Source organism: Artemia franciscana, chromosome 14 (assembly GCF_032884065.1).
Source record: "Artemia franciscana chromosome 14, ASM3288406v1, whole genome shotgun sequence".
Taxonomy (NCBI): domain Eukaryota; kingdom Metazoa; phylum Arthropoda; class Branchiopoda; order Anostraca; family Artemiidae; genus Artemia; species Artemia franciscana.
Window position 1 is genome coordinate 2233464 of NC_088876.1, and position 26761 is coordinate 2260224.

The window sequence follows — 26761 nt, forward strand, 5'->3', positions numbered from 1 at the left end:
TGATGAGAAAGACGGAAATTAGCCCCTTTATTCATTATAATTTGAAGATCATCTTGCTTTATTACTGACAAGTCCCCTGTTATAACACGTTTGTAAGTAGGATTTACAAATGGGCCAAGTTGCTTACAATTACAAACCGGTTTCCAATTTATATCACTATCTAATCTTTTAAGTATTAAATTTTAATTAAAAATAATTTGCCCAATAGTTTTTTAAAATTTATAAGTTAAAACTGGACTATCATTACAATTCAAATTACTAGGAAGGGCCTGTTTCACATGCCGCTGATTTAAGATTTCTGGTAAATCAATATCTTCAATCTGCTTACAAGTAAAATTAATAGGTAAATATAAACTGTTATCCTTATTACTAATCTTATCAAACTTTTTCTTTTTTGAAATAAATTTCGTTTTAGTTAGAATGCAAATTGTATCAAATATTACTTTAAAATTATATTCAAGAGCTGTATTATTCTTAACAATCCAGAAAAGTTTGATTAAATTCCTCTTGGATAAATCATTTAGACATTTTATTACAGAAATCATACCCCTAGATTCAAGTAGCTGGCGTAGATCTATAGAAAGCATATGTAAATCTAATTCATTTTTTCTATTATTTTTCCTATGTCCTCTCGATCGTTTTTTACGTTTAGTAGGACAAGTAAAAGAAGGATAGTACATAAAACCATCAATACATTTAACAACGACCTGAGACATGTCACCATATTTTGCTAAACGATCATTTAGCCCAAAAGGATAAGCTGTACCAAGAGTATGGATCCAGAAAGACTCCTGTTTACGTAGTCTATTATTCTTCTCTTCTTTATTTAAATTTTCTAACTCTAAATTTTCTAAAATTGTGACAGTTATATCTGATATGGAACATTTATCATTATTACAATGTTGAATTAGATAGTTATTGGTTTTTTCATTATTAACTGTTGTCTTGTGTCCAGAAAATCTTTTATATATATTGTTAGTTGTTTCCCCCACATATTGTAGGCAGCATTCATTACATTCTAATAGGTAAATTACATTGGTTGCTCTACAATTAACATTACCACGTAACTTGCATGCAAAATTTTTATTATACAATGTACTCTTAACAAAAGTCCGTGGGATAAAATGATCTTGGCAAAGAAAACAACGACTCTTACACTTACTAACTTTCAAAAAAACGTTCCGAGTTCCGAGGCTAATATTTGTGTTTTGTTGCATTAAAAGTTATTGAAAATAAATCCAAAACAAACCAACATCCAAATCAAAATCCAACAATCAAAGTCCAAAAAACATGCCAAGGTCAATAGGTCAATAGGTCAATAAATACATAAAAAAAAAAGAAAAAAAAAAAACATGAAAGAACATGAAATTTGCATAAGTGCCATCTCATCAATAATTAACAATATCAGGTTAAAAACCTGGAATTTGTCCTCATTAGCCTAAGTATTGATGAGATTATTTTTAATTATCCTTGTTTAACCCTCGCTAGCTTGGGTCTATAAGATCAACAAGTTGTGTTTTCTGGATGTGGTCGATCGAGAGTGTGCAGTTAACTAGCACCAGTTTGGTACGCATCTGTCAAGGGCGCTAGCCTCAGAAAAAGAGATCCCATAGCTAGGGCTGGGTTAGCGGGATTACCTGTAAGAAATAACGTGAGCACAAAATAATTGCTGCTCAGTAGAACAATTTTTCCGTTTCAGTTTTTTAGTACTGTCGAAGAGCGAAAAAGAATCGTCCACAAGTAACATAGCTTAGATTGATGAATAGACTTGATAAATAATAGAAAGAGCTATTTCACAGAAGCATATCTTCTGTCCAGTAAACGAATTTTATTAATCTTTTATTAGAAATATTTTAGTGATAACAGAAAAAAAATGAGAGAAAATCTTTTTTTCCCCCTTGTATTCAGCACAATCCTTTCATTAATTGTAAATATCTTATTTTAGCAGCTAATTCGACTTCATTTTAGGTGTTTTTTGTGTTATTTTACAGTATTCTACTTAGAATGCAAATTTGGCAATGTTTCTCTTTTAGCCTGTGATTTTCTTTTATTCCTCACCGTCTCTGTTTTTGTTTTCGTCATCAATCACGTAAAGTTCATTTTGATTCTTGTACTTAGACCTTTTTTCTTTTTCATTTCCGTTGAATTTTTTCTTGACCATTTTTATGCTTGATTGGTATTTCTTCTACTTTTGTTGTGCTGTAGTAGTTGTTTCTTTGTTTTGCTTCTACTTTTTGAAAATGTGAAGTGAATTTGGCTTCATTAGGGCTCGTGATAGCCTTTTTGAAAATAAATATTTTTATTTTATCTTATCAAATTTTAAGTCGTCTACAAACAAAAATGTTTACCTGCACGTGAAAAATGAAATGTGGCAAAGGTGTTCAAGTGGTAAAATATTCTTCTGGGATTAGGATATTGAGAGACGTGTACATCTCTTCCCAGTGCGGGAGTACTGTAACTGACACGATCAAATAATATTGAAATAAAGATAAAATAGTTTGATAATGTACTTTTGACATTTGCAGGAACAGAACATGCAGATCATGTAAAGAATACATAAAGCACTTTTGAAATAAGATATTGACGTAAAAGTTCAGAATTGCGGTTGCGAAGCAAAATATATAAACCACAAATAATAGCTAAATGGTGATTTGAGCATTTGCTCTTTTTAAGTTTACTTTTATTTGGTATTTTGGGACAGACCATATTGCATTGATTTTAAGTGTTACTTATTAATGTTTGTTGGTCCACAAATCATTGGTTGAGTCATATTCTTGTTTTATTCCGTAAGCAATTATATTTTAAAAAGAGATAACCCTGATTTATTTCGTCCAAGAATCGGCAGGAGCTTCGCTTCGATGCAACTACCGTAGTTTATCTTTCGCTAGTTCGTGTTTACGAAATCAGCAAGTTACGAGTTCATGATATGGTCGTTCGAGAGTTTGCAATTATCTACCACCAATTAGGTGCACATCCGTCCAGGGTCCTGGCTTCTGAGAGAGAGTTGTAGATAAAATTAGGTCAATGGGATCACCAGTAAAAATAACGTGGGAATGAACAACTTATAACAATTATGAATTTCTATGTTTTACAATTGGCGATTTGACAAAAAAATTTTATTAGGAGGTTTCACAAAACTTTTTATTCCACTAATAATTCGAAATCTTGTTTAAAGAACTTGTCTTAATTGTGGAATTCATCTAAAGTAAGTCAGTTGAATACTATACATCAAAGTGGTTTCAGGCCATTAAAATAGCATATCTTATTGAACGTGGAAATCAAGTAGATACTAGAAAATGACTTGACAATCCTTCCCCAATGTCTTTAGAGCTTCCTGAAGAAGTAAAAGTACACTAATTTTTTTTTCTTAAAAGTTTCAAACGAGTTCCAAGAAAAGACTGTAAAACTGAAGTAGAGAAAATAAAAATCATGATAAAAGACCTTGAAACCGAATAGAAAGAATTGGTCAGCCGTAAAGAAAGAATTTTAGAAATATGGGATTCAGGACTATTCTAATTTGTGGTAGAATTTCCACAGACGTCAAAATATCAAGGGTTAGTCAGTATTTTGTTTTTTACCCGAATGCCTAATTATTGTATTTGCACTGCCCTATACTTTAACTGGAAGAGAATGACAATTTTCTACGCTGAATATTATCGAACCAAAAAAAAACACCTTCGAGTGTTAAAACAGCTGCTTATCCTTTTTACCCCAAAAAGTAAATATTTTTAAGGAGTGTAGGAAATAAAAGCAGTTGATTTGGAATGAGCCTGTAGTGGAGAAAGAAAACAAGTTCTTAGTTGAAGATAATATATAAATCTTTAAAAATTGTTCAGCTTCAAGGATATTTTATTTCCTTGTAACGTTGAGTTTCACATGTCAATTGCTTCCAGTTAGTATTCTATAGTATTTAAATTTAATAGTATGTGTTACTTACTTCTTGGAAACAATCCATAGAAATCTATTTTACAAGAAAAAATAGAGTGACGATTATGCGCATTATTTATATTGTGCTTAAAGTTTCAATCATTATTAGAAGAAACAAAATTGATACTAGTAACCGAACTTTTGAGTGAAAAAAATACATTTACAAACAAAAAAACTTATTTTGCGTTACTAAGAGTTTTTCTAAATTATCTGAATGCCAAACCTTGCCTTTTTCGACAGATTCGCCCTTGATGTAGTAAGTCATTACACATACGTTTTTGGCAATCCATCTTTTCCGAATGTTTCCGAAATCAAACGGATGTTACATTTTTGCAATCGTTGCTTTCGAAACAGTGTTCAATTGAAGAAGTTCAAGATTTCCACATTTTGAAGCCTCCCGATTTGAATTTTCTCATCTATAAGCAGAAAATGCCTGTTCCTGAAGAGTAAGTACTGGTTTATCATAATATTTCATATCTTCAATTTAAAATTTATGTCTTAAAATGCTATAGTCATGTGAAGTTCTAGTTGAGCCAAGTTCCTGGCATAGGCTAGGCCTGGATGGCCTCACTTCACTCCTATTGTGATATAGGCCTAACCCATACCAATTGCAATTTTCAGGCTATTTTTGCTTATAAACCTAGAATTACTGCTATTCAGAATATATGTGTGACGAATTTTACTTTGAGTTTATTTTCTTAGTAGCCTAGCTGTTTGAAACATTAGACAGCACTTGATCTTCATTGTGTTTTCCTTGCTAGAGGATAGAACTAATAGGTTGGGTGCTTGTTTTTGCAACAAATAGATAATACCAGGAGCAAAAAGAATATTTGGGAGTTAAAACTATAGACAAACTGCAAATGCACTTTCAATTAGGCTATATTTTTCTTTGTTTGACATATTTTTACCACGTGTCACCCTTAGTCTCTTAACTGCTCTATTTGGGTAAGGTTTATATTAGCAGACTATTCAGGTAGAAAAGAAATAACCAACTCCATTGTTAGAATTGCAGGTCTATGTTCCTATTACCTGAACAATTGTGTAGGGTCATGAAACTATTGTTAATAAATGCATTTTGACTTTTTGAACATCTTTTCTTGCTTGAAAAATTACTGCAAACTCACCATTATGGAGTTATTATATATATGCACATTAGGTGGAGGGGGGGGGGGTTAAGCTTAGCATACATTAAATACAGCAATGGTTAATTACATATTTAATATATGCTATGCTTTATCCCCACCCCCTTGATATGCAAATATATAGCCCAAATTTGTCTCTAAACTATTAAAGATTTGCGATTTCAAATATCTGATCAACAAAAATGGAAATGATTGTAATTCTATATAGGCTATGTAAATACAGGATGTTTGGGCTGGAATAACTCCATAATGGTGAGCTTGTGGTAGTTTTGCAAGAGAGAAAAGATGTTCCAAAAGTCAAAATGTATCTATTAACAATAGTTTCATGACCCTAAACAATTGTTCAGGTAATAGGAACATTGACCAAATTGCATCCTGAATTCAAATTTAACATAGCTTACATTTGCATCAGAAGTGAATAGACATCCACCATATGGCATATAGGGGGTAAAGTTCATTTGTAATACAAATATTTAAATTCAGAATGTAATTCTGGGCACATATCTGCATGTTAGGGGTGTGGGGGTATAGGCCTATAGGCTGTGATCAGTAAGTGTAAGTTTATTGCTTAGCTACCTGAATAGTCTGTCAATATAAACCTTACTCTCTATTTATCAGTAGTGAACTTTTCAAGGAAGAGCAGTGGCATAAATTAGGGGATTGCAATTGCCCCTCATTCCATCCTATTTTGTATATTTTCATCAAAAACGTCTTTATTGATTTTTTCATTGAAAGAAAAACAAAGCATTCCCTCTAGTCTCTATAAGTTGATGCCATTGAGGAAGAAATGTGGTCTCTAGATCCAAAGTGTCTACTTTACAAGAATTATTAAAACAAATGAAGTCATACATTGAAGTGCTAATTGACTAGCAATTAAACAATACATAATTTAAGCATACAAAATTATCCATTTGGCTTTTGTGACTGATTTAGTGGAAAAACATCATAAGCAGGTGTAATCCATGGTAAGCTGATTCAGAGTAAAAATCTGAAAATAACAGAGTCCTCAGGCATGTTAGGGAACTCAACAATTACATGATGTACTTTTGTACACAGTAATGTAGTTTGAAGTCTCACCTTTCAATTTTGCCCAAACATTAACTATAGAATACTAATGCAACAAAATTGACTTGATCAGTTTATGTATTACTGATAAGGCAAGCTAATATAGGTTATGAAACTGAACAACATCATAATATATTTCAGAAATGTACACTGTTACAAACCAAAGTGATTGAACTGCATCTTTCATAAGACACATGACAATATAGTGAGTGTAGGAGAAACCAGACCCACTACTGAACCAGTTCGTTTGGTGTCAAATTGTAGTTTTAGTTAATTTTTGTAGTGATAATTGTTCAAAACATAGACAGCAATCAGTCTTCAGGATCTTTTCCTTGCTTGAGGATAGAATTAATATGACCAATTAAAATATTATCTGGTACAGAATATTAAACTAAACCTACTTGGAACACAGGTTGTAAATGACTACTTGCAAAGCTGCTACTAGGTTGTAAAGCTACTACTAGCTGAACAATTGAAAAGAAAAATTAGAACATATGCTATCTTTGTTGATATTAATCTAAAAATTTTTTTCCACAAAACAAGTTTTTCAAAGAAAAATTAAAGTTCCTTTAAGCCAAGAACAAGCAGAAATAAAGTCAAATAATCTTCCAAGCATAAAACTACCACAAATCACTATCAATAAGTAATTGAAACTCAAAACAAACAGAAATTACAATACATAGGTGAGTCAAACTCAATGTAAGCAAAAATTAATATGAGTAGGGCTGATAACCCCCATGCCTTCTCAAGACCAGAACATAAATTGTGCTCTACTGAAAAAAAAATTACCATGGATTGCCAGTTTAATTGGCATACAATGATATTTATTTCTTAAAGTTTTGATTTTTTTTTGAAAGTAAGAAAAGTGAAAACATTTAAAATGTAATTTGTTTTCAATAAAGCACATATTATGTTCTCATCTTGAGAAGGCATGGGGGTCATCGGCCCTACTCATGTTAATTTTTGCCTGTTTTGAGTTTGAATCAGCTATTTATTCTGTTTGTTTTTAGGTTCATTTATTTATTGATAGTGATAGTTTTATGCTTGGAAGATTAAAATTTTGTTTTTGCTCATTCTTGGCTTAATAGAGCTCTTTACATTTCTTTGAAAAACTTTTTTTATGGAAAAATGTTTTTAAATTAATTTCTTTTCATTTTTTATTGGCATAGTCTTTTTTGTGGAATAAATAATATTTTACATCTTTTCAGTTTTTTCTATAAGAATCCATAGTATGGGCTGCTATTTGTATGTTGGAGAAAATTTCTCAACAATTTTCAATCCAAGCACAAGTAGTGTTTTTTAATTTAATTTTAAAGCTCCAGAATTTGACCTGAAAAATAAAACTTAATATCATTCCCAGAAGATTCTATTTATGCTCTTTGACAACCTGGATCTACTTACACTCTTTTTTTTTTATTTAAATTGTAAGAGCAGAAATAGTAATTGTAGTTTCACAAAAGTTTCAACTTAATACCCTTAGTCATTCCCAATATATTGCTGAGGTGTCTTATTGGCAACCATAAAAACACTGCCTTTTGATTTATTTTAAAGCAGCATTTTTTTTTAAAGCATAACAGGCCAATTGATAATTATGAGGGATTGACATGCCTAATATCTCTAAAGACATAGTTGTTGGACTGTTCTTCTATGCTGAGGAAAATGGCTGTCTCAAAATGTTGACCTCTTTTTACTCTTAAAAAGGACACCAGAACTTTTAATTTTGAATTGAATTAGCTCCTTTAAAAGTTTCAATGATATTTCTAGCTATTATATAGAGGTTCTGTCTATGATATTGCTTATAAGCCCTTTTGAAAACCCACATACATACAGTTGTTTTGTTTAATTGAAACTCCTAAACATTCCCTATTAGTTTCATCTTAATACCCTTAGTATCATCAGTTACAGTAATTGAAGTGGTGTCATTAAAAGTTTACATATTGTGCCTTCTGGCTAGTTCAAAGTTCCCCAAAACTTAGCCTTAAAAAGTCTAAATTAATAATATAAATTTCTCTTCAGATATTACTTTGTTACCTTTTAGAAAGTCCAAATTCTCATAGTTTGTTTTGAGTTAGTTCAACATCCAACTAAATATTTCTTAAGCTTCACCTTAAACCCTTAGCTTGTGAAGTATTAATACTCATAGCAGCATTAGTAGGAGTATGCCCATAGCACCTTGGCTTCTTTAATATTTCCTTCAACTCATGCTGAATATTTCAGTGTAATACATACCATCAACTGTTTCAGAAGCATTTCTAATGTATCTTCTTGACAACCTGTGTGGGCATAGTATGCTTTGAGTTAATTTCATATGGTCTCTATAATTCCCTGATTTTTTTGCCTTAGTATTCTTAGTTTTAGTAGTAGTAGTAGTGGTAAAATTAATTATTGTAGCCTAAGCCTCAGTGGCAGTACTAGTAATAGAAGTTAATAATAGTGACAGTAGCAGTAATATGAGTAGAAGAAGTTGCATTAGGATGCAAATATTTTCTTTTGGTTAGTTCAACATACCTCACAACAAGCCCTTTTAGTTTCAACTTCACATACCAAATTGTTCCTAAAATGTTGCTGTTACACTCTTTTGACAACCTGCATACAGAGGGCATGCTCTGATTTGGTTCATCTTTCCCCTTGAAAATTTCACCTTCATACCCTTAGGCATTGTTGTAATAGTAGTCTTGGTAGTAGGATTGATATTACTAGCAATAGAATGGAATAGTGGTAGTACTACTAGCAGAAGTAGTATTAACCTATTGCCTTTTGGTCAGTAGAACATCCCTCTCATTAAGTCCTGGAAGTTTCAACTTATACAGTTAGCCATTGCTATCATATTGATAGATAGATAGATAGATAATTTTATTCACCCACTCGATACAAAACCACAAATGGCACGAATGGAGTACAAAGAAGAAAAGAAAAAAAAAACAAAAAAAAAAAAAAACAAACACTTAACTGCACAAACAAAAACAAACGTTACGATACACCGCCAATAAATAAAAACATTATTACAAAAACTCACTAAGGACGAATTGCAATTGCCAGACTACTAGGCCCAAGCGACCCCAAAAATTCAGAACGACGTTTCGTCACAGCAGCAATCGGATCTGTGATACCGAACCTTGCAGACATCTTGGAATTTTTAACCCACGGTGGGGTATTTAAAAGAAACTTTGCATATTTGTAAAAAAGTGATCGAAGGTTTCTTTTATCACTAACACTAAATATATGCCAAAACGGTGATAAAGCCAGAAAGTGTGGGATCACCAGTGCATTATATAGCCTAGCTCGAATTTGTCGATTATATTTCGCTTTAGTTGAAGATAGCGCCCCGTAAGCCTTACGTGCCTTTTCTGCGAAATTACTTATTTGGCGAGCACGTGTAGATGCCATGTTATGACCTATAGGCATTCCTAAGTACATTATGGAGTCAGACAGTGGAACCTCTTGAGCACCAAATTTGACAGCAAGATCTATACAATCTGCATTTCTCCTATTGAAAGCAACAATCTCGCTTTTACTTGCATTAAAAGATAGGCCTATCTCTCTATAAGCATCATCTAGAATCTGAAAATTTTCTTCAATACGAGACAAACATCTACTTAAATTAAAAATATCATCTGCGTAATTAAGTAATGTTACATCCAAACCTCGGAAAATGCAGCTCATTTGCACTAACTTTTGGGCCTCGAGAACACTATTATTATACAACCGGGGTGACGAAATTGCACCCTGCCTAATGCCCTTTCTAACCGGAATAGCATTTGGTAATACAATCGGCCCGTTAGGAGACGGGACTTTAACTTGGACTCGAAGCTTCTTATACATATCCCGAAAAGGCAAAATAACCGATCGGTCCACACCACGTTTATGAGCAGACACTAATAACTGGGGATGTATCCCAGAATCAAAAGCACGTCTAACATCGTGACTCGCTAGAATAAGGGATTCATTCAGTTCATCAGCTTCTATTAATATATTAGCAAGAATATAATGGACGTGCTCGCGACCAACACCTTTTTTAAATCCGAACTGATTATCGGGGGTAGAACATTGAAAAGCAATATGATCTATAACTAGCAATTCCATAAGCTTACATAAAACCGGCGAAACAGTTATAGGGCGGTAAGATACGCATTCAGACGGATTTTTCCCTTTTTTCAAAATAGGTGTAATTACTCCAGTACCAAAAACGTCGGGAACGAGACCAGAATTAAAGATAATTTGGAATAGAAGCTCTAAATGACTCAGGAGACCAGCAGTACCATGTACAAGATGCAACCCACACAACTTGTCGACACCTTTCGATTGTTTCTTTTTTAATTTTGAAATTGCACGAATCAGATTAGGAACAGTTACTATGTAGCCAACACCAGAACTAGGCAATTCCATGAACTTATCAAGTTCGACTTCATATTTATCTTCAAGATCTTGTTCGGGTGGAGAGAACTCAGAAGTAAAGTGGGACACCCAATCTTGCTCAGAGATCACAGGTTCAACACTATTCTGATCACCATTATTTATGTTCATATACTAGGTAGTAGGATTGATATTACTAGCAATAGAATGGAATAGTGGTAGTACTACTAGCAGAAGTAGTATTAACCTATTGCCTTTTGGTCAGTAGAACATCCCTCTCATTAAGTCCTGGAAGTTTCAACTTATACAGTTAGCCATTGCTATCATATTGCTGATATGTGCTTTTGATAACATTTATGTTCATATACTTATTAAAATTTTCATCCCAATGCTCTTGGCCTTGCAAGTAGTTGCAGTAGAAGTAGTAATAGTAGTAAATGTAGCAGTAGTGTGCACATATTGCCTTTTGGTGAGATGATCTTCCCCTTTAGGTATTCTCAGAAAGGTCCAATTTAATACCCAAATCAGTTCTTGAGATATGTTATTTTGACAATGTGCATGAATGTTGTGTCTTTGGATTTAGTTCAAATTTTCCCTTAATACTGTAAATGGAGTATTGTGGTAGTAGTAGTGGTGGCAGGTGTAATAGTATTGATAGAATACAAATATTGCCTTTTTGATAATCTCACTAATTGAGATTATTTCATGAATTTCCAAACTAATATACTCAGTTATTTCTCCATTGCACCCTCTTGACAATCCATATACACATAACATGTTTTGATTTAGTTTAACACTCCCCTCAACACTTTCTGAAAGTCCTGTCTAAATGCTCTTTGTCTTCTTGGAAAGTAAAGTTCAAACATGCATACCTTCTCAGTAACATATAGTAGGTTTAAACAATGAACAAATAGGTTAACTTACAGACCTTGTCCTGAGGACTATGGGGAAGTTGGCATTCCCAAAGACTTAATTACTAGACCTTTCAACAAGACAGAACAAAATTGCTTTTAAAATTTTTATCAGATATGTTTTGGGGAATGATCCACCCTTTGACCACTCTGAATCTTAAAAAAGGGCACTAGAACATCTGACTTCCAATCAAATGAGCCCATTCTGGAAGTTTTGCAATAAACCTTTCTTTAAATACCTTAAATGTCCCAGGTCATAACTTATAACCCTTGCCCTTAGGGCTGTGGGGTGATTGTCACCTTCAAAGACATAATTCCAGGCCTTTCAATTACATTGAACAAAATGGCTATCTAAAAATTTAGATTGGATGGGTTTGGGGAAACGGTGGGCATGGGAGGGGGGTTAGTTGCCCTCTAATCAATTTTGCATATTAAAAAGGGCATTAGCCCTTTAAATTTCTAATCAAATGAGCTCTTTTCGAAGTTTCCAAGACAACAAATGGCAGTCTCAAAATTTCTATCAGGTGCATTTTGGGAAATATAAAGTGTGTGGGGGGGGCTTTCACTCTGATCACTCTGAATCTTAAAAAGAGCACTAGAACTTTAAATTGCCAATCCAATGACCCCCCTCCCTCCAAGGATTATACAATCATCCTTTCTATACATACCTTATATGCCCCCAGGTATAACTTATAACCCTTGCCCTGAGGTCTGTAAGGGGGTTGTCATCTTCAAACACATAGTTTCTGGACCTTTCAACTACGTTGAACAAAATGGCTATCTCAAAATTTGATTGAATGTGTCTGAGGAAATGGTGTGTGTGGGAAGAGGGTTAGTTGCCCTGCAATCACTTTTGATTATTAAAAAAAGCTCTAGCCCTTTCAATTTCCAATCGATAGTGCTCTTTTAAAAGTTTCTATGACAACAAATGGCAATCTCAGAATCTCTATAAGATGCGTTTCAGGAAAATACTATTTGAAAATAAAAGGTTTGTGTGGGGGGAGGTATCTGCCCTTTGATCACTCTGAATCTTAAAGAGGGCACTAGAACATCTGATTTCCAATCAAATGAGTCCATTCTGGTGTTTTTGCAATAACCCTTTCTACATATGTACCTTAAATGCCCCATGGTATAACTTATATCCCTTGCCCTGAAGGCTGAGGGGAGGGGGGGTGTCATCCTCAAAGACATAATTTCTGGATCTTTCAATTACGTTGAACAAAATGGCTATCTCGAAATTTGATTGGATGTGTTTGAGGAAATGGTGTGCATGGGAGGAGGGTTAGTTGCCCTGCAATCACATTTGACTACTAAAAAGAGTACTAGCCCTTTCAATTTCCACTCGATTGATCTCTTTTTGAAGTTTCTAGGACAACAAATGGCAATCTCAAAATTTTTATAAGATGTATTTCAGGAAAATACGAGTTGAAAATAGTTGCTGAATAGAGTTAAGGGGGGGGGGGTATCCACCTTTTGATCACTCTGAATCTTAAAAAGTGCACTAGAACATCTGATTTCCAGTCAAATGAGCTCATTCTGGAGTTTTTGCGCCTCTTTCTATGTAGCCTATACTTTAAATGCCCAAGGATATAACTTATAACCCTTGCCCTGAGGGCTGTGGGGGGGGGTTGTCATCCTCAAAGACATAATTTTTAGACCTTTTAATTATGTTGAATAAAATGGCTATCTCAAAGTTTTGACTGGATGTTATTTGCCCCCAGGGCATAACTCACAACACTTGCCCTGAGGGAGGGGGGGGGGGGGAGATTGTGAAAATGTGACGTGCGTAGGGGAGGGTATCCACCCTGCGATCACTCTTAATCTCAAAAGGGCACTAAAACTTCTGATTAGCAATCCAATGAGTCCCCTCTGAAGTTTATATAATCAGCCTTTCTATATAAACGTTAAATGTCCCCAAAGCATAACTTACAACTCTTGCCGTGAGGGCTGTCGGGGGGGGGGCAGCCCTCATCCTCAAAGACATAATTTCTGGATTTTTCCACTACGTTGCATAAAATCTCTATATCGAAATTTTGGTTGAATGTGTTTGAGGAAATGGTGGGCATGGGAGGGGGTTAAGTTACTCTTCAATCACTTTCGATTATTAAAAAGGGCACTAGCCCTTTCAATTTCCAATCGAATGATCCCTTTTCGATGTTTCTACAACAGCTCCTTCAAAACGAAGTGCCCTGGTAAAAAAAAAAAAAATGATAAAAATAATACACTGTGCCCACATTGCTTTTTACTTATTTTGCTGCCTATGATCTCTGAATTGTCTTGTATTTTTGAGTTTAGACTGGATATCATCAAGTAAAAATTTCTGATAAACAATCTCAGCTTTACAAGAAATATTCCTTGGAGGGTCGAAGCATCAGTACTAAACCAGATGAGATAATTATTTCAAAAATTTCAGTGTCACAAAGTCTGAAGGCCCAAATTTGAATTTTTGGTACTTGTATGATAAATCCCCTACCTCTCAAGTTGTTCATTCATTGATGCATTTTAGAGCCATTTTTTGTTAGTTTCTTTCAGCTTTGTGCGAGACAAGACAAAGAAAAGTGACAGAATAGATGAAAAATATGTAACTTGGGATATATATTTGCACACAAGGGGGGGGGGTAAAGTATTTGGACTGTATGAAGTTAGAAAACAATTCTTACTACATAATTTGCAGAATGATTGTTCCTAACACATTAGGCATGCAGACCCGCTATATTTAACCCCCCTCCTCCCCAAATATGCAAATATATACCCCAAGTTTGTTTGTAAAGTTAAAAAATTTGATTTGTTTGTAAAGTTAAAAAAATAAAATTAGGATTAAGTGTCAGAGAAACATATTAGAAGAATATTTGGTAGGGGTATATCATACAAGTACCAAATCTTACATTAAAAATATAGAAAACACACAACTGGCAAATAGTGCCAAAACAAAATGAGAAAAATCAGAATGAATAACCATTCTTCAGTCAATGATTAACCTGGGAATTGTCAATTAAAGAGATAAAAACTGGTGAAAAAAAATTAAAAAATATAAAAAAGTTTAAAGGGACAAACTTCAGAACCAACAATAGCAGAGAAATACAGAAACCTGGGCAGCACCACTATCCAATAAAAAAAGAAAAACTAGTTGTATATTTTGTTTTATTTTCTCTGTAATGAAAAGGACAAAGGTTTTTATATCTGAACCAGCTAATGGAGGACAAGATAGGAATTGATCAGAAACAAATAAAGGTAGCCAGAATGTGGATATTAAGGTACATTTTGGGAAAATGCTTTCTGTGCTTTCCATTCTAGTTCTAGTCAATTGAATAATGAACAATTCTGCTTTTTTTTTCTCCTGAAACAGCTCATTGTGCGTCAATCTTTTTTTTGCATTTAAATTTGCTTTAAAGTGCTTTAATTTCATGTTAATAATGGCAAAATTTGCTGCGAATAAAGTAGATTCTAGAAGTTTTTTTCCTTTTTCTATTGGAATTGAGGAATTCGATAACCCTCTAAACATAGCCCTTTTCTAAGCCTTCACAAGAGACTCACTGCTGAATTTTCAGTTTCTCTATTGGGAATACAGAGACTAATTTGACATGTTTATCCTAATAAGAGCCTATTCACCTTACATTTAAGAAGGACCCCTTTCCCCTCCGAAAAAATTCTGCGCATATGCTTGAGAAGCATGTCTGAATAGCAAAATTGTGTTTGTTGGCTATACTTCAGTTTTTTGTTGCATTTGTTGCAAAATGGAGGCACAACAAAGCTCCCCTATACTCAACTGTTTCCAACCTAGCTCTTTTTAGAAACAGAGAGTATTAAATATTACCTTCTTTGAAAACTATTCACAGGGCCCTTTTTTGGATATATTCTATTGTTTTTTCTGATACTTTGAGGGAGACTCCAGACTGGACAAGCATATTCAACATGCAGGCAGACAAAGGAAGTATAGATCCTTAAGAAATGGGAATTGTGGACACTAAGCTGATTTAGGATCTTAACAAGGAAGATAGATACATTAGCTCTATAGATGATATCTTAGAGATGGATATCTCCCTTTAGATTATAGGAAATTGTGAAACCAAGTAATTCAAAGGATGACACAAGAACTTCTAAATATAATTGTTGAACCGCTTTAACTTGTGTATAAAAATTGTAACTGTCATTAAGGATTGGAAGTTGTACATTTAGATGGTCATTACCAATTTATTCGGAATTAACAGTAACAACAGAGTTAATCAATGATATGCTCTGTGTGCACGTTATCCACAACAGACTTGCATCCAACTCTACTGGGAGGCAATTCTGAGTGAAAAGGGTTCGAGTACTATTTGAATTAAGATGCATATCAATGCCCATATCACCAGCAATGATTCAACCAAAATTCTTAGGATTGAGTTTTTTAAGAGTGATCTAATTCTACAGTAAATGCAGTGAATGATACAATGTAATTTGCAATCTTTTGGTTGAAGGGTGACAAGGTTAATGAATATAAGATGGCTTGGGAGTGAATTCCCTACCCAAAATTCGTCTAGGGTATTACACAACAAGAAATAATTGTGTTTTAAAGTATACTTTTTCATGTTCTTGACCTCCCTCAAAAATTTGCTTATCCTTTTTTCCCCTCTCCCTCCAAGTGGGTCTGGTCTTTTGACAAATATGTGCCAATATGATTGCAATTTTTTGTAGTTCATTGATAGAAAAAACAACACTTTTTGTGTTGCATGTGTTTCTGAAGAGCCTATTTACTATTTTACATACATATATATATATATATATATATATATATATATATATATATATATATATATATATATATATATATATATATATATATATATATATATATATATATATATATATAAGTTGTCTGTGTGTGTGTGGGTCTGTCGGGTGACGTCATGTTTGTGTGTTGACTGACGCCATGAAGTCAGTTGTCGTCATTTTTGTTATGACGGTGACGTCATTAAAGGTATTTAAGACATGCGTTCACGGAGAAATCTATTAATGTTTAACTGTAAAATGACTGATGAACTTACAATGGCAACAGCCGAGTAAGATGCTCAAAGAGTCTATGCCAAAAAACTTGCTGCTGATAGAGAAAGTAAGAAAAGAAAGCGTGACGAGGAATAAAAAAAAAACAGCAAGAAAACAGGCTTGAGGCTGATAGAGAAAGAAAGAACAGAAAGCGTGCCGAGGAACTACCAGAGCAACGCGAAACCAGACTTGCTGCTTTAAGAGAAAGTAAAAAAAGAAGGCGTGCCGAGGAACTACCAGAGCAACATGAAACCAGACTTGCTGATAAAAGAGAAAGTGAAAAAAGAAGGCATGCCGAGGAACTACCAGAGCAACATGAAACCAGACTTGCTGCTAAAAGAGAAAGTGAAAAAAGAAGGCGTGCCGAGGAATCACAAGAACAGCAAGAAATCAGGCTCGCTGCTGATAGAGAAAGTAAGAAAAGAAAGCGTGCCGAGGAATCAGAGCAACCTGAAAGTTATCGCCTGGCATTCAGGTACAGCCCAGTCGATGATTATAGCTTCAGTAGATGTGTTCAAATCGGAACTATGTCTAAAATGTGTCCCTATTGCAAGGCCTTGAAATTCAATGGTGAAACAATGGGAATATGTTGCGCCTCAGGAAAAGTTAAACTTCCTCTATTGGCTGCACCACCAGAGCCATTGAAGACTTTCCTTACTGGAACTACGTCAGAATCTAAGTGTTTTTTATCACAAATCAGAAAATATAACTCATGTTTCCAAATGACGTCGTCTCGAGCCCAAATCGAAAATCCAGATCAATTTATGTCTACTTTCAAAGTAAAAGGGCAAATTTATCATAGAGCAGGGTCCCTTCTACCATTCTCAGGCGAGAATCATAAATTTTTACAATTGTACTTCATCAGTAATAGAAATTCTGAATTGAATGCTCGTTGCGAAATTTCTCCCAACGTTGAAAGGACAATCGTTTCCCAATTGCAACATCTTTTCGACGAAAATAATAATTTAGTGCGTCTGTTCAAAACAGCCATCGATTTGATGCCTACTGATACGCATAAAATTGTTATTTTCGCTGACAAAACGCCTCCTGGCCAACATATGCGTAGATACAATGCTCCAACTATCGACGAAGTGATAATCGTTATGGTCGGTGATCAGTTTTTACCTCGAGATATTATTCTTCATAAGCGAAACGCTCAGTTGTTAAGAATTGCTGAAACTCATCGATGCTACGATGCCCTGCAATATCCTATCATTTTTTGGGATGGAGCCGACGGCTATCACTTTAATATTAAATTGATGAATCCAGCCACTAACAAAGAAATGAATAAGAAATGCAATGCAATGCATTATTATTCCTATAGACTAATGATTCGGCAGGATGAAGAAAATTATATTTTAAAATGCCGTTAATTGTTTCACCATTACGTCGTTGATATGTATGCTAAAATTGAATCAGAACGTTTGCTATATATCCGCCTGAATCAGAACAAGCTCCGCTCTGAACAATACATTCATTTGCGAGATGCAGTTGTAAATGATGGTAATACCACAAACGTTGGAAGATTAACAATTTTACCTTCGTCATAAGCTGGCAGTCCCCGCCATATGCATGAATATGCTCAAGGTGCTATTGCGTATGTTCGTCTCTGTGGTCGTCCAGATGTATTTATTACATTTACATGTAATCAATCTTGGGACGATATACAGCAGCTTTTACTTCAAGGACAATTGGCGGTTCATAGACATGACATTACGGCCCGTGTCTTCCGTCAAAAGTTGAAATCACTGATAAACTACATAGTAAAACTTGAAGTGTTTGGGTCAATGCGATGCTGGATGTACTCAGCAGAATGGCAAAAACGAGGTTTGCCACACGCACATATACTAATCTGGCTACATAAAAAAATTACTTCGAACGAAATTGATGATGTGATTTCCGCTGAAATACCTGATGAAAATGTCGATAAGGGGTTACATGATATTATTGTAAAAGATATGATACATGGACCTTGCAATGCACTGAACGAAAATTCACCATGCATGGCCAAAGGAAGGTGCACAAAGCAATATCCTCGACTTTTAGTATCCAACACAATTACTGGCAATGATGGTTACCCCCAATATAGAAGAAGATCTACTGAAGATGGCGGTAAAACAGCAATAATAAAGAAGCGTAACGGTACCACCATCGAAGTAGATAACCATTGGGTTGTTCCATATTCCCCATTATTATCTAAAACATTTAATGCACACATAAACGTTGAATACTGTAACTCCGCAAAGGCAATCAAATATATATGTAAATACGTCAACAAAGGCAGTGACATGGCAGTTTTTGGCTTGCAGCCTGAAATCAAAGATATCGACGAAATCGTACAATATCAGGCTGGAAGATACATAAGCAGTAATGAAGCTGTTTGGCGAATTCTTTCATTTCCTATACATGAACGTAGTCCAGCTGTTGTTCACTTAGCGGTACATTTACAGAATGGTCGACGTGTTTCTTTCTCGGAAACCAACGTGCAACAAAGAGCCCTGAATCCACCGGATACAAAGTTAACAGCTTTCTTTTCGTTTTGCAAAAATGATTCTTTTGCAAAAAAACTGCTGTATACTGAAGTGCCTTCGTATTACACGTGGAATACTAAAAATGAAGTATTTGAACGTCGAAAACAGGGTAAGTTAGTCGACGGCCAACCTACCATCTTCAAAGATACCACGATAGGAAGACTCTACACCGTTCACCCTAATCAACATGAATGCTTCTTTCTACGCCTGCTTTTGGTGAATGTACCCGGTCCGACATCCTTTGAGTATTTGAGAACTGTAAACTGTACGTACTATACATGACACTTACCGTAGTGCATGCCAAGCTCTGAATTTATTGGAGAATGACCAACACTGGGATAACTGCATCAATGACGCGTGCGAAACGTAAACTCCAAGTCAAATTCGTACATTGTTTGGCATCATTTTAACAACTTGCTCTCCATCAACTCCTACAGAGTTATGGGAAAAATATAAGTAAAAAATGTCCGAAGATATACTCCATCGAAAACGGTTAGAGACGTCAGATATGACTTTTGATTTTACATCAGAAATTTATAACTACACTTTAGTTATTATACCTGCTGATTTCTGTAATTTAGTGACGTCCAAAAATGAATTGATTGAAAAAGTATTTCCGAATCTTCTAAACAATTATAAAAATAATAAATGGCTAAGTGAAAGAGCGATTCTTGCACCCAAAAATATAGACGTCCACGAAATCAACAATATTGTTTTGACCAAGATTCGAGACCAGGCAGTCCTTTACAAGTCAGTCGACACAGTTTTGGAACCAAATGAAGCGGTTAATTATCCATCTGAATTTTTAAATTCCATAGATCTTTCAGGGTTTCCACCACACGTGCTACAACTAAAAATAGGCGTACCAATAATTCTTTTAAGAAATATCAACCCACCAAAGCTTTGCAATGGCACGCGACTTGCCGTAAAAAAACAATGGAAAACCTAATAGAGGTCACAATCTTGACAGGGCCTTTCGAGGGTGAGGCTGTTCTTATTCCTCGCATTCCCATGATTCCAACGGATCTGCCTTTTCAATTTAAAAGATTGGAATTCCCAATTCGATTAGCATTTGCAATCACCATTAACAAAGCTCAAGGTCAATCATTAGAAAAATGTTGTATAGATCTTAATACTGAATGTTTTTCCCATGGACAATTGTACGTTGCATGTTCGAGGGTTGGTAAACCTGACAACCTATTTATATGCAGCGACAATTGGACAGCGAAGAATGTTGTATATTCGCAAGTTTTACGCAGTTAATTTGTAATCTATCTATCTATCTATATAAAAACGAGTTGTGTGTATGCATGTTTGTTTGTAAAAAGAGCGTTTGCATATGACGTCATTATTAGTACATAAGGCTTTGTATATGCACAGACAATGGGAAAGCCAAGAATGTTGTATATTCGCAAGTTTTATGTAGTTCAAAACACATATATAAATCTATCTATATTCATAGGTGGTACACAGGGACACAACTACAATGGCGCGTAACGACTTACGTGCGCGGGGGGGCTTGGGGGGGTTGCGAAGCGCCTCCACCAACTAGGGTGGGGTGGGTAGGGTAGGGTGGGCTGTTGGGGTGGCGCTTCGCGCCACCCCAACAGCTAGTATATATATATATATATATATATATATATATATATATATAATGAATGCATAGCCTTGCAAGTGCTCTGTGTTGCTGAATTTTAAATGTTTCGTATTATTTTCTAAACTGTCTTTTTTCTTCAGAGTCACTCCAAGCTGGGCAGAAGATATTGAGCAAGAAGAAGGTATGGTGAATTTATTACTAGAAAAGAAGCGGGATTTATTTTCAGTGTTTATTTATGTTTCAGTGTTATTTTCGGGATTTATTCTCTATGCATTCTTTAAAGCTTTATTGAAAGTATGATCAACATCATTTATCTTTACTCTGTTAAATCTTTTGTGTAAAGGACAGGGTGCTTAAATTATGGCAGTCTGTGGCATATATTCTGTGGCATATATATATATATATATATATATATATATATATATATATATATATATATATATATATATATATAAGATTAGTCTGTATCATATCATCTATATAAGTCTATATCTATATCAGTCTATATCTATATATATATATATATATATATATATATATATATATATATATATATATGTATATATATATATATATATATCAGTCATCAGTCTGTGCCATATATGTGCCATTATATTCAGGTGTATGAAGCATAGCCTAGTTTATGTTTATTTTAAGTTTGTGTATCAGCCTTAAATTTCATTAGAAAAAAAACTTGCTTTTTAAGATTTAATGTCTGTCCATTTTAATATTATATTCATCAATATCCTAACATATGAGGGGGGTTCTTTGCTTCCTCAGCCTTTTGATCTTTCTCCTGGAGTTTCACTTTGGCCTAACAATGCTTTAAAAAAGTAAAATCAATAGAAAAACAAATTGTACTGAACTATTTTCTTTTATGAGGGGTCTCAAATGCTAAATGTTATTAGATCACAGCATAGCCCCCCGCCCCCATGACGCTAAATACATTTAGGCATGCTGAATTTGAGCCCGATTTGTCAATGTGCTTAGGAATATATAGCATAAAAACAAGATTCTTGATAGTGTAGATATAGTACCTACAGTTATGTTTGACAGTCTTTTGATCCCTAATATTCGGTGTTTATCATGTTCCCTCTTCTGTTATTTAAAATAAATGATGTCCATAAACAGGTGTGGAAAAAGTTTCAAAGTTAACAGTATAAGAATTTCGAAGGCTGTCGACTTTTTAGCCGCACAACTTCTGTTTTGACTGCTTTTTTTGAGCAAAAAGCATTTTTAAATGTAAAATCCAGGTAAGATGTAAGATCCAGGTGACTGGATCTTAGTGAAATTTGATATTTAGAAGTAACTCATGTTTCGAGCTCTTATTTCAAATCCCGGCCAGATTTGTTGACATTGGGGGGAGTTGGAGGGCGAAACCGGAAATCGTGGAAAACGCTCAGAGTGGAAAGATTGGGATGAAACTTGGTGGATAGAATAAGCAAATATCGTAGATACGTTATTGATGTAACCGTACTGGATCCGTTCTCTTCGGGGGAGTTAGGGGGTGGGCATCAGTGCTCTGGCGAGTGTGGTGCTTCTAGACGTGCTAGGGCGATGAAAATTTGACACACGTGTCAGGGAGCTGCACAAATTGACCTGATAAAGTCGTTTTCCCCGATTTGACCAACTGGGGGGGGGGGTGAAGGGAGAGGAAAAAGGTTAAGTGATTAAAAGATTAAGGGAGTGATGCACTGTTGATAATATCATATATTTTCGACAAGAGAATAATATTAGTGGTGGAAGGGTCTTATTATGTCACCTTTATCGCATAGATTCCCTACTGAGCATTCCTTAAGTCACGAGAATAATTCCTGGTGTCAGGATACATAAGCAAAGACGATATAACAAACAATAACTTTATTCTGCTCATGTATATATTCTGTGGTTATGCTTTGTTTGACCTCCCTCTAAGTAAGGATATCACGACTTCGCAATATCACGACTTTTTCATCTTAATAAGATGTCCTCCTCTTACAGAATTGACAAGAAACATATTCAATTTATGCACTTAACATTTGCCTTCAGTCACAACTTTGTTCTTTTCATCTTGAAAAGATGTTGTTTTCGTATTGAGTGTATTTGAATTTATGGTAATCACGACTGACGTCACAAAAAGTTGGTCGATTCCAAAAGGCTAGTTTTTTATCATACTTGTTGGCTAATGTATTGAATACTTCAAGAAAGAATGTATTTTAACTATTTCGAAAGTGGGTTTCAAAAATAACAATTTTAAAAACCTGTATGGATTTTAGTGAGAATTATAGGGCTGTATGTCACATATCCTCCTTCCCGTCGTATAATGGTCTCCTCGTTCAGACTAATCTCCCATTTTTATAATAGTTTACTTTGAAATTCATTTTTGAAAGTCCGTATTCAACTTATTCAAAAATACTCAAGCATAATGTTCAGATTAAAGTTACATTAACAATTAAAACCATTTGTCAGTTTTATAATATTATGCAAATCACTACCGGCAGATTCTTGTTATAATTCATCACTAATTGGTATATACAAGAGACGACCTCTTAATTCTCTTGAACTGGAATATCCTCCAAGTTTTTATGGCTTAGATATCATTGGGAGCGGTGGTGTTAAATTGATGCATCACTTCTGCGTCAATCATCTCATGTTTGAGTTTAGTTCTTCACAGGTTTAAGAGCTTCTCATAGTTCAGCGTTAGCATTATTCTTATTGTTATTGAAATTAGAAATATCAGAAATATTTTTATTATAATATTGTACCAGGAATGTGGTGAAAATAATCCACACTGACTTTGATAAAAAGTCACTTTTGATAAAAAGGGTGTATAAAAAACTCACGTGATCGGCACTCTTTTATTTTCCCTATACTCTTTGGGTGTCAAAATAAGAGGAATGGTTAGTAATTTTAAAGATCTAAACCATGAAAATCAAATCACACGTGAGATTGCATCCTTACAATTGGCAATTCTAAGTATTGGATGTGCTGAGGGTTATCAAGATGAATACTTAAATAATTGTAGAAATGCAAGAAGAAAGCTGAAGCATGTAAAGGATCTTATTACAGAATTCAAAGAGTTATTTCCTGATGAAGAAATGATTGCTTCCTCGTTCCATGACTTATATATTTGTTCTCAAAATGCGTACAGAAAAGCTTGTAGAGTGGCTTTGGATCAAATGGATGTAAATGCCAGAGTTTCCCTTCTGAAGCCCGTTTCAGTGTCGACTGGTGCAAGGCGAAATAAGGACCATGATGACATGTTAGCAGAATCATCGCGAGCCTTTGAGCAGTTTCAGCATAGAATGTCAGAAATAATTCGTCAAAGAAGATGCACAAATGAAAGACTAGCTCAGTCTTCAGAAGTGGTAGTCAAAACCCATGACGAGCTTCGATCGTTGCGACATTATGTAGACGTTTCCAGGAAACTGCTAACTAAATACGATCGACGTGAGACCATGGATACATTTATTTTCTTCTTAGCATTCGCATTCTTTTTGACCTGTTGTTTTTATGTTATTATGAAAAGATGTTTCTGGTAAAAAATATAATAGTATTACGGGGCGGGGGTTTATTTTGTGGATGATTATATTACGGGATGCTTATTGTGGAAGGTGATTATTGCAGGGAATTAGTGAGTGAAAGATTAAGGTAGTGATGCACTGTTGATAATATCCAATATTTTCGACAAGAGAATCATATTAGAGGTTGATGTGTCTTATGATGTTTCCTATATCGCATATATTCCCTACTAATCGTTTCTAGAAGTTAGGAGAATACTACCTGGTATCTGGATATATACATAAGCAAAGACTATAACAAACAATACCTTTATTTTGGTACTTACATGCAATTTGTCTGATAAATACACTTAAAGAGATTGAGTATTCAGACAAGCGTAAACTCAGGTTTAGAGATAAATCTACTGCTTCAAAATCCCCTCAAAGCTATAACTTAACTGTGTACAAAAGCTTTCTGTCCTTATCTATATATTTTGTGGTTACGCGTTGTTTGGTCTCCCTCTAAATAAGGATATCACGGACCTTAATTTCGTCTTCATAAGATGTTGTCCTCTTATGGAATTGAAACGACATATTGTGAAATATATTCAAATTTATGCAATTAGCATTTGCTTGAAGTCACGACTTTGTTCTTTTCATCTTGATAAGATGTTGTTTTCTTATGGAGTGTATTCGATATGCAAGTCCCGACTGAAGTCAAAAAAAGCTAGTCAATTTAAAAGGCTAGTTTTTTGTTATACTTGTTGGCTGATGTATTTAATACTTCAAGAAAGAATGTTTTCTCACTTTTTCGAAATCTGTTTGCAAAAATAACTATTTTCAAAACCTTTATGGATTTTAGGGGGAATTATAGCGTTGTATGTCACAAATGACGTCATAATCTAGGTAGATTATCATTATAATAGAGTTTTTTAATGGCTCATTTACCTTACCTTAGTTACTCCAGTGCCTCTAGAGGTGCACAGGGCGAAGGTGAGAAAACCACTAACCTTCCCTCATGTGAGCTGCTACGTTTATGTGTTCCCACTCTGGAATGTAGACACGTCTGGAGCGCTCTTCTGTCACGTTCATATATCCCATGGAGTGTGTTCTTTGGTCTTCCTCGGCGACGGGTGCTTTCCAGTTGCCAGTGGTGGAGTATTTTCGGAAGTCTGTGATCTTTCATGCGGAGGATTTGTCCAAGGTATCGCCATCTACGTTGTCGTACAACAGTTGCGATATTTGGGTGGCCTGTGCAGGTACGAATCTCCTACTTGCTGACACGGTCTCTCCAGTTAATGGCTCATTTTAAAGGAAATTGCTGCATTTAAAAATCCGGGTTGCAGCACTAGCTAGCAACTTTGTAAGAGATGATGACTTACAATTCCAAGAAATTTAATAATCCATTACTCCTATAAATAAAGTCAGATCAAAACAAGAAGTACAGTATCAGAGCTGCCTTGTCCAAAACCCCAGAAGACGGTAAGGAAACTTACCGTCCTTTGGCTTGAGCAACAAGGGATTATATATTGGTTAGAAAATCAAGAAACGTGGCTACAACCGCGGTATTCTGATATTCACCAAGTTCCACGGAATCTTGTTTTCGTTTTTTTCCTCAGCTAGCTGGGCACTGGAAAATAATAGAGAACTGTATAATGGCTCATTTTAAAGGGATTTGCTACATCTAGTGCTTTCTGTAATTAAAAATACAATAGTTTATGAAATGGAATCAATTTTGACAAAAAACTGCATTTCCTTGTACAAGCTTGATGAATGATGTTATAATCGTATAGGTTATAACCAAATTTGACGTAATACGTGAATACAATATTTATACACGCTTATCTTTCGACAAGATAGTAATACAAGAAATACATAATTACAAGAATCATTTTTTCCCAAAAAAAACTGCCTTTTTCTATAAAACTGTTTTATCAAGTGTTATTTTAACATCATATAAAACTTGTAGATATGGGTATTAAAATGCAGTAGTTCTTTTTGGGGTTTTAACAAAAAGTTTGATTTGTGAATTGAAACTAGAGTAATTCCTGTAAAATTAAATAATTTTATATCATCTCTCATTTTAAATTTACTATTGCCTCTTGCAACCAAACTTTTTTTTGGCTTAACCCGTAAATTATGTATCTGTATAGCCACGATCACGTCCCATAGTAAGGAGCAAAACAATCCATAACTTCCAAAAACAGCGGTAGATAAAAGAAATACACTATTATAACTGCCTTGTCTGAAACCCCGATGAAGAAAACTTATAGCCTTTAACTTGGACAACAAGGAGAATTCATTGACTTGAAAAACAAGAAAATTAGCTGCAACCACGATATTTTGCACCGTCGGTAGTTTTCTTCTTTTTCGTTTCCTTATCTTCTCTTCTTTTCCGTAATTATAACCAAGCAAATTTCTTAATGAAATTTGATATCTAGAAGGATTTTGTGCTTTAGAACTCCCATTCTAAATCTCGACCAGATCCGGTGACATTGAAGGGAGGTGAAGGGGGAAACAGGAATTCTTGGAAAATATGGAAATCGAGGTATCTTACGAATGAGTGATCGGATCTTAATGAAACTTGATATATAGAAGAATCTTATGTCTCAGATGCTCCATTTTCAATTCGAATCGGATCCGGGGACTTAGAGGGCTGGAGGGGGAAACAGAAATCTTGGAAACCGGAAATCTTTGAAAACCCTCAGAGTGGAGAGATCGGGATGTAACTTGA

At 34.7% G+C, this 26761-nt stretch overlaps 1 protein-coding gene across 1 annotated transcript in view; it reads left to right on the forward strand.

Annotated features, from left to right (window-relative positions):
• The first annotated feature begins 4245 nt into the window (after window positions 1-4245).
• Window positions 4246-26761, forward strand: part of LOC136035175 (eukaryotic translation initiation factor 3 subunit G-like) — a 46009-nt gene continuing 23493 nt past the window's right edge. Inside the window, exons 1-2 of the mRNA XM_065716748.1 lie at window positions 4246-4373; window positions 20689-20729. Coding sequence (XP_065572820.1) covers window positions 4357-4373; window positions 20689-20729 — 58 coding nt within the window. The 5' untranslated portion in view covers window positions 4246-4356. The remainder of the gene's footprint in view (window positions 4374-20688; window positions 20730-26761) is intronic.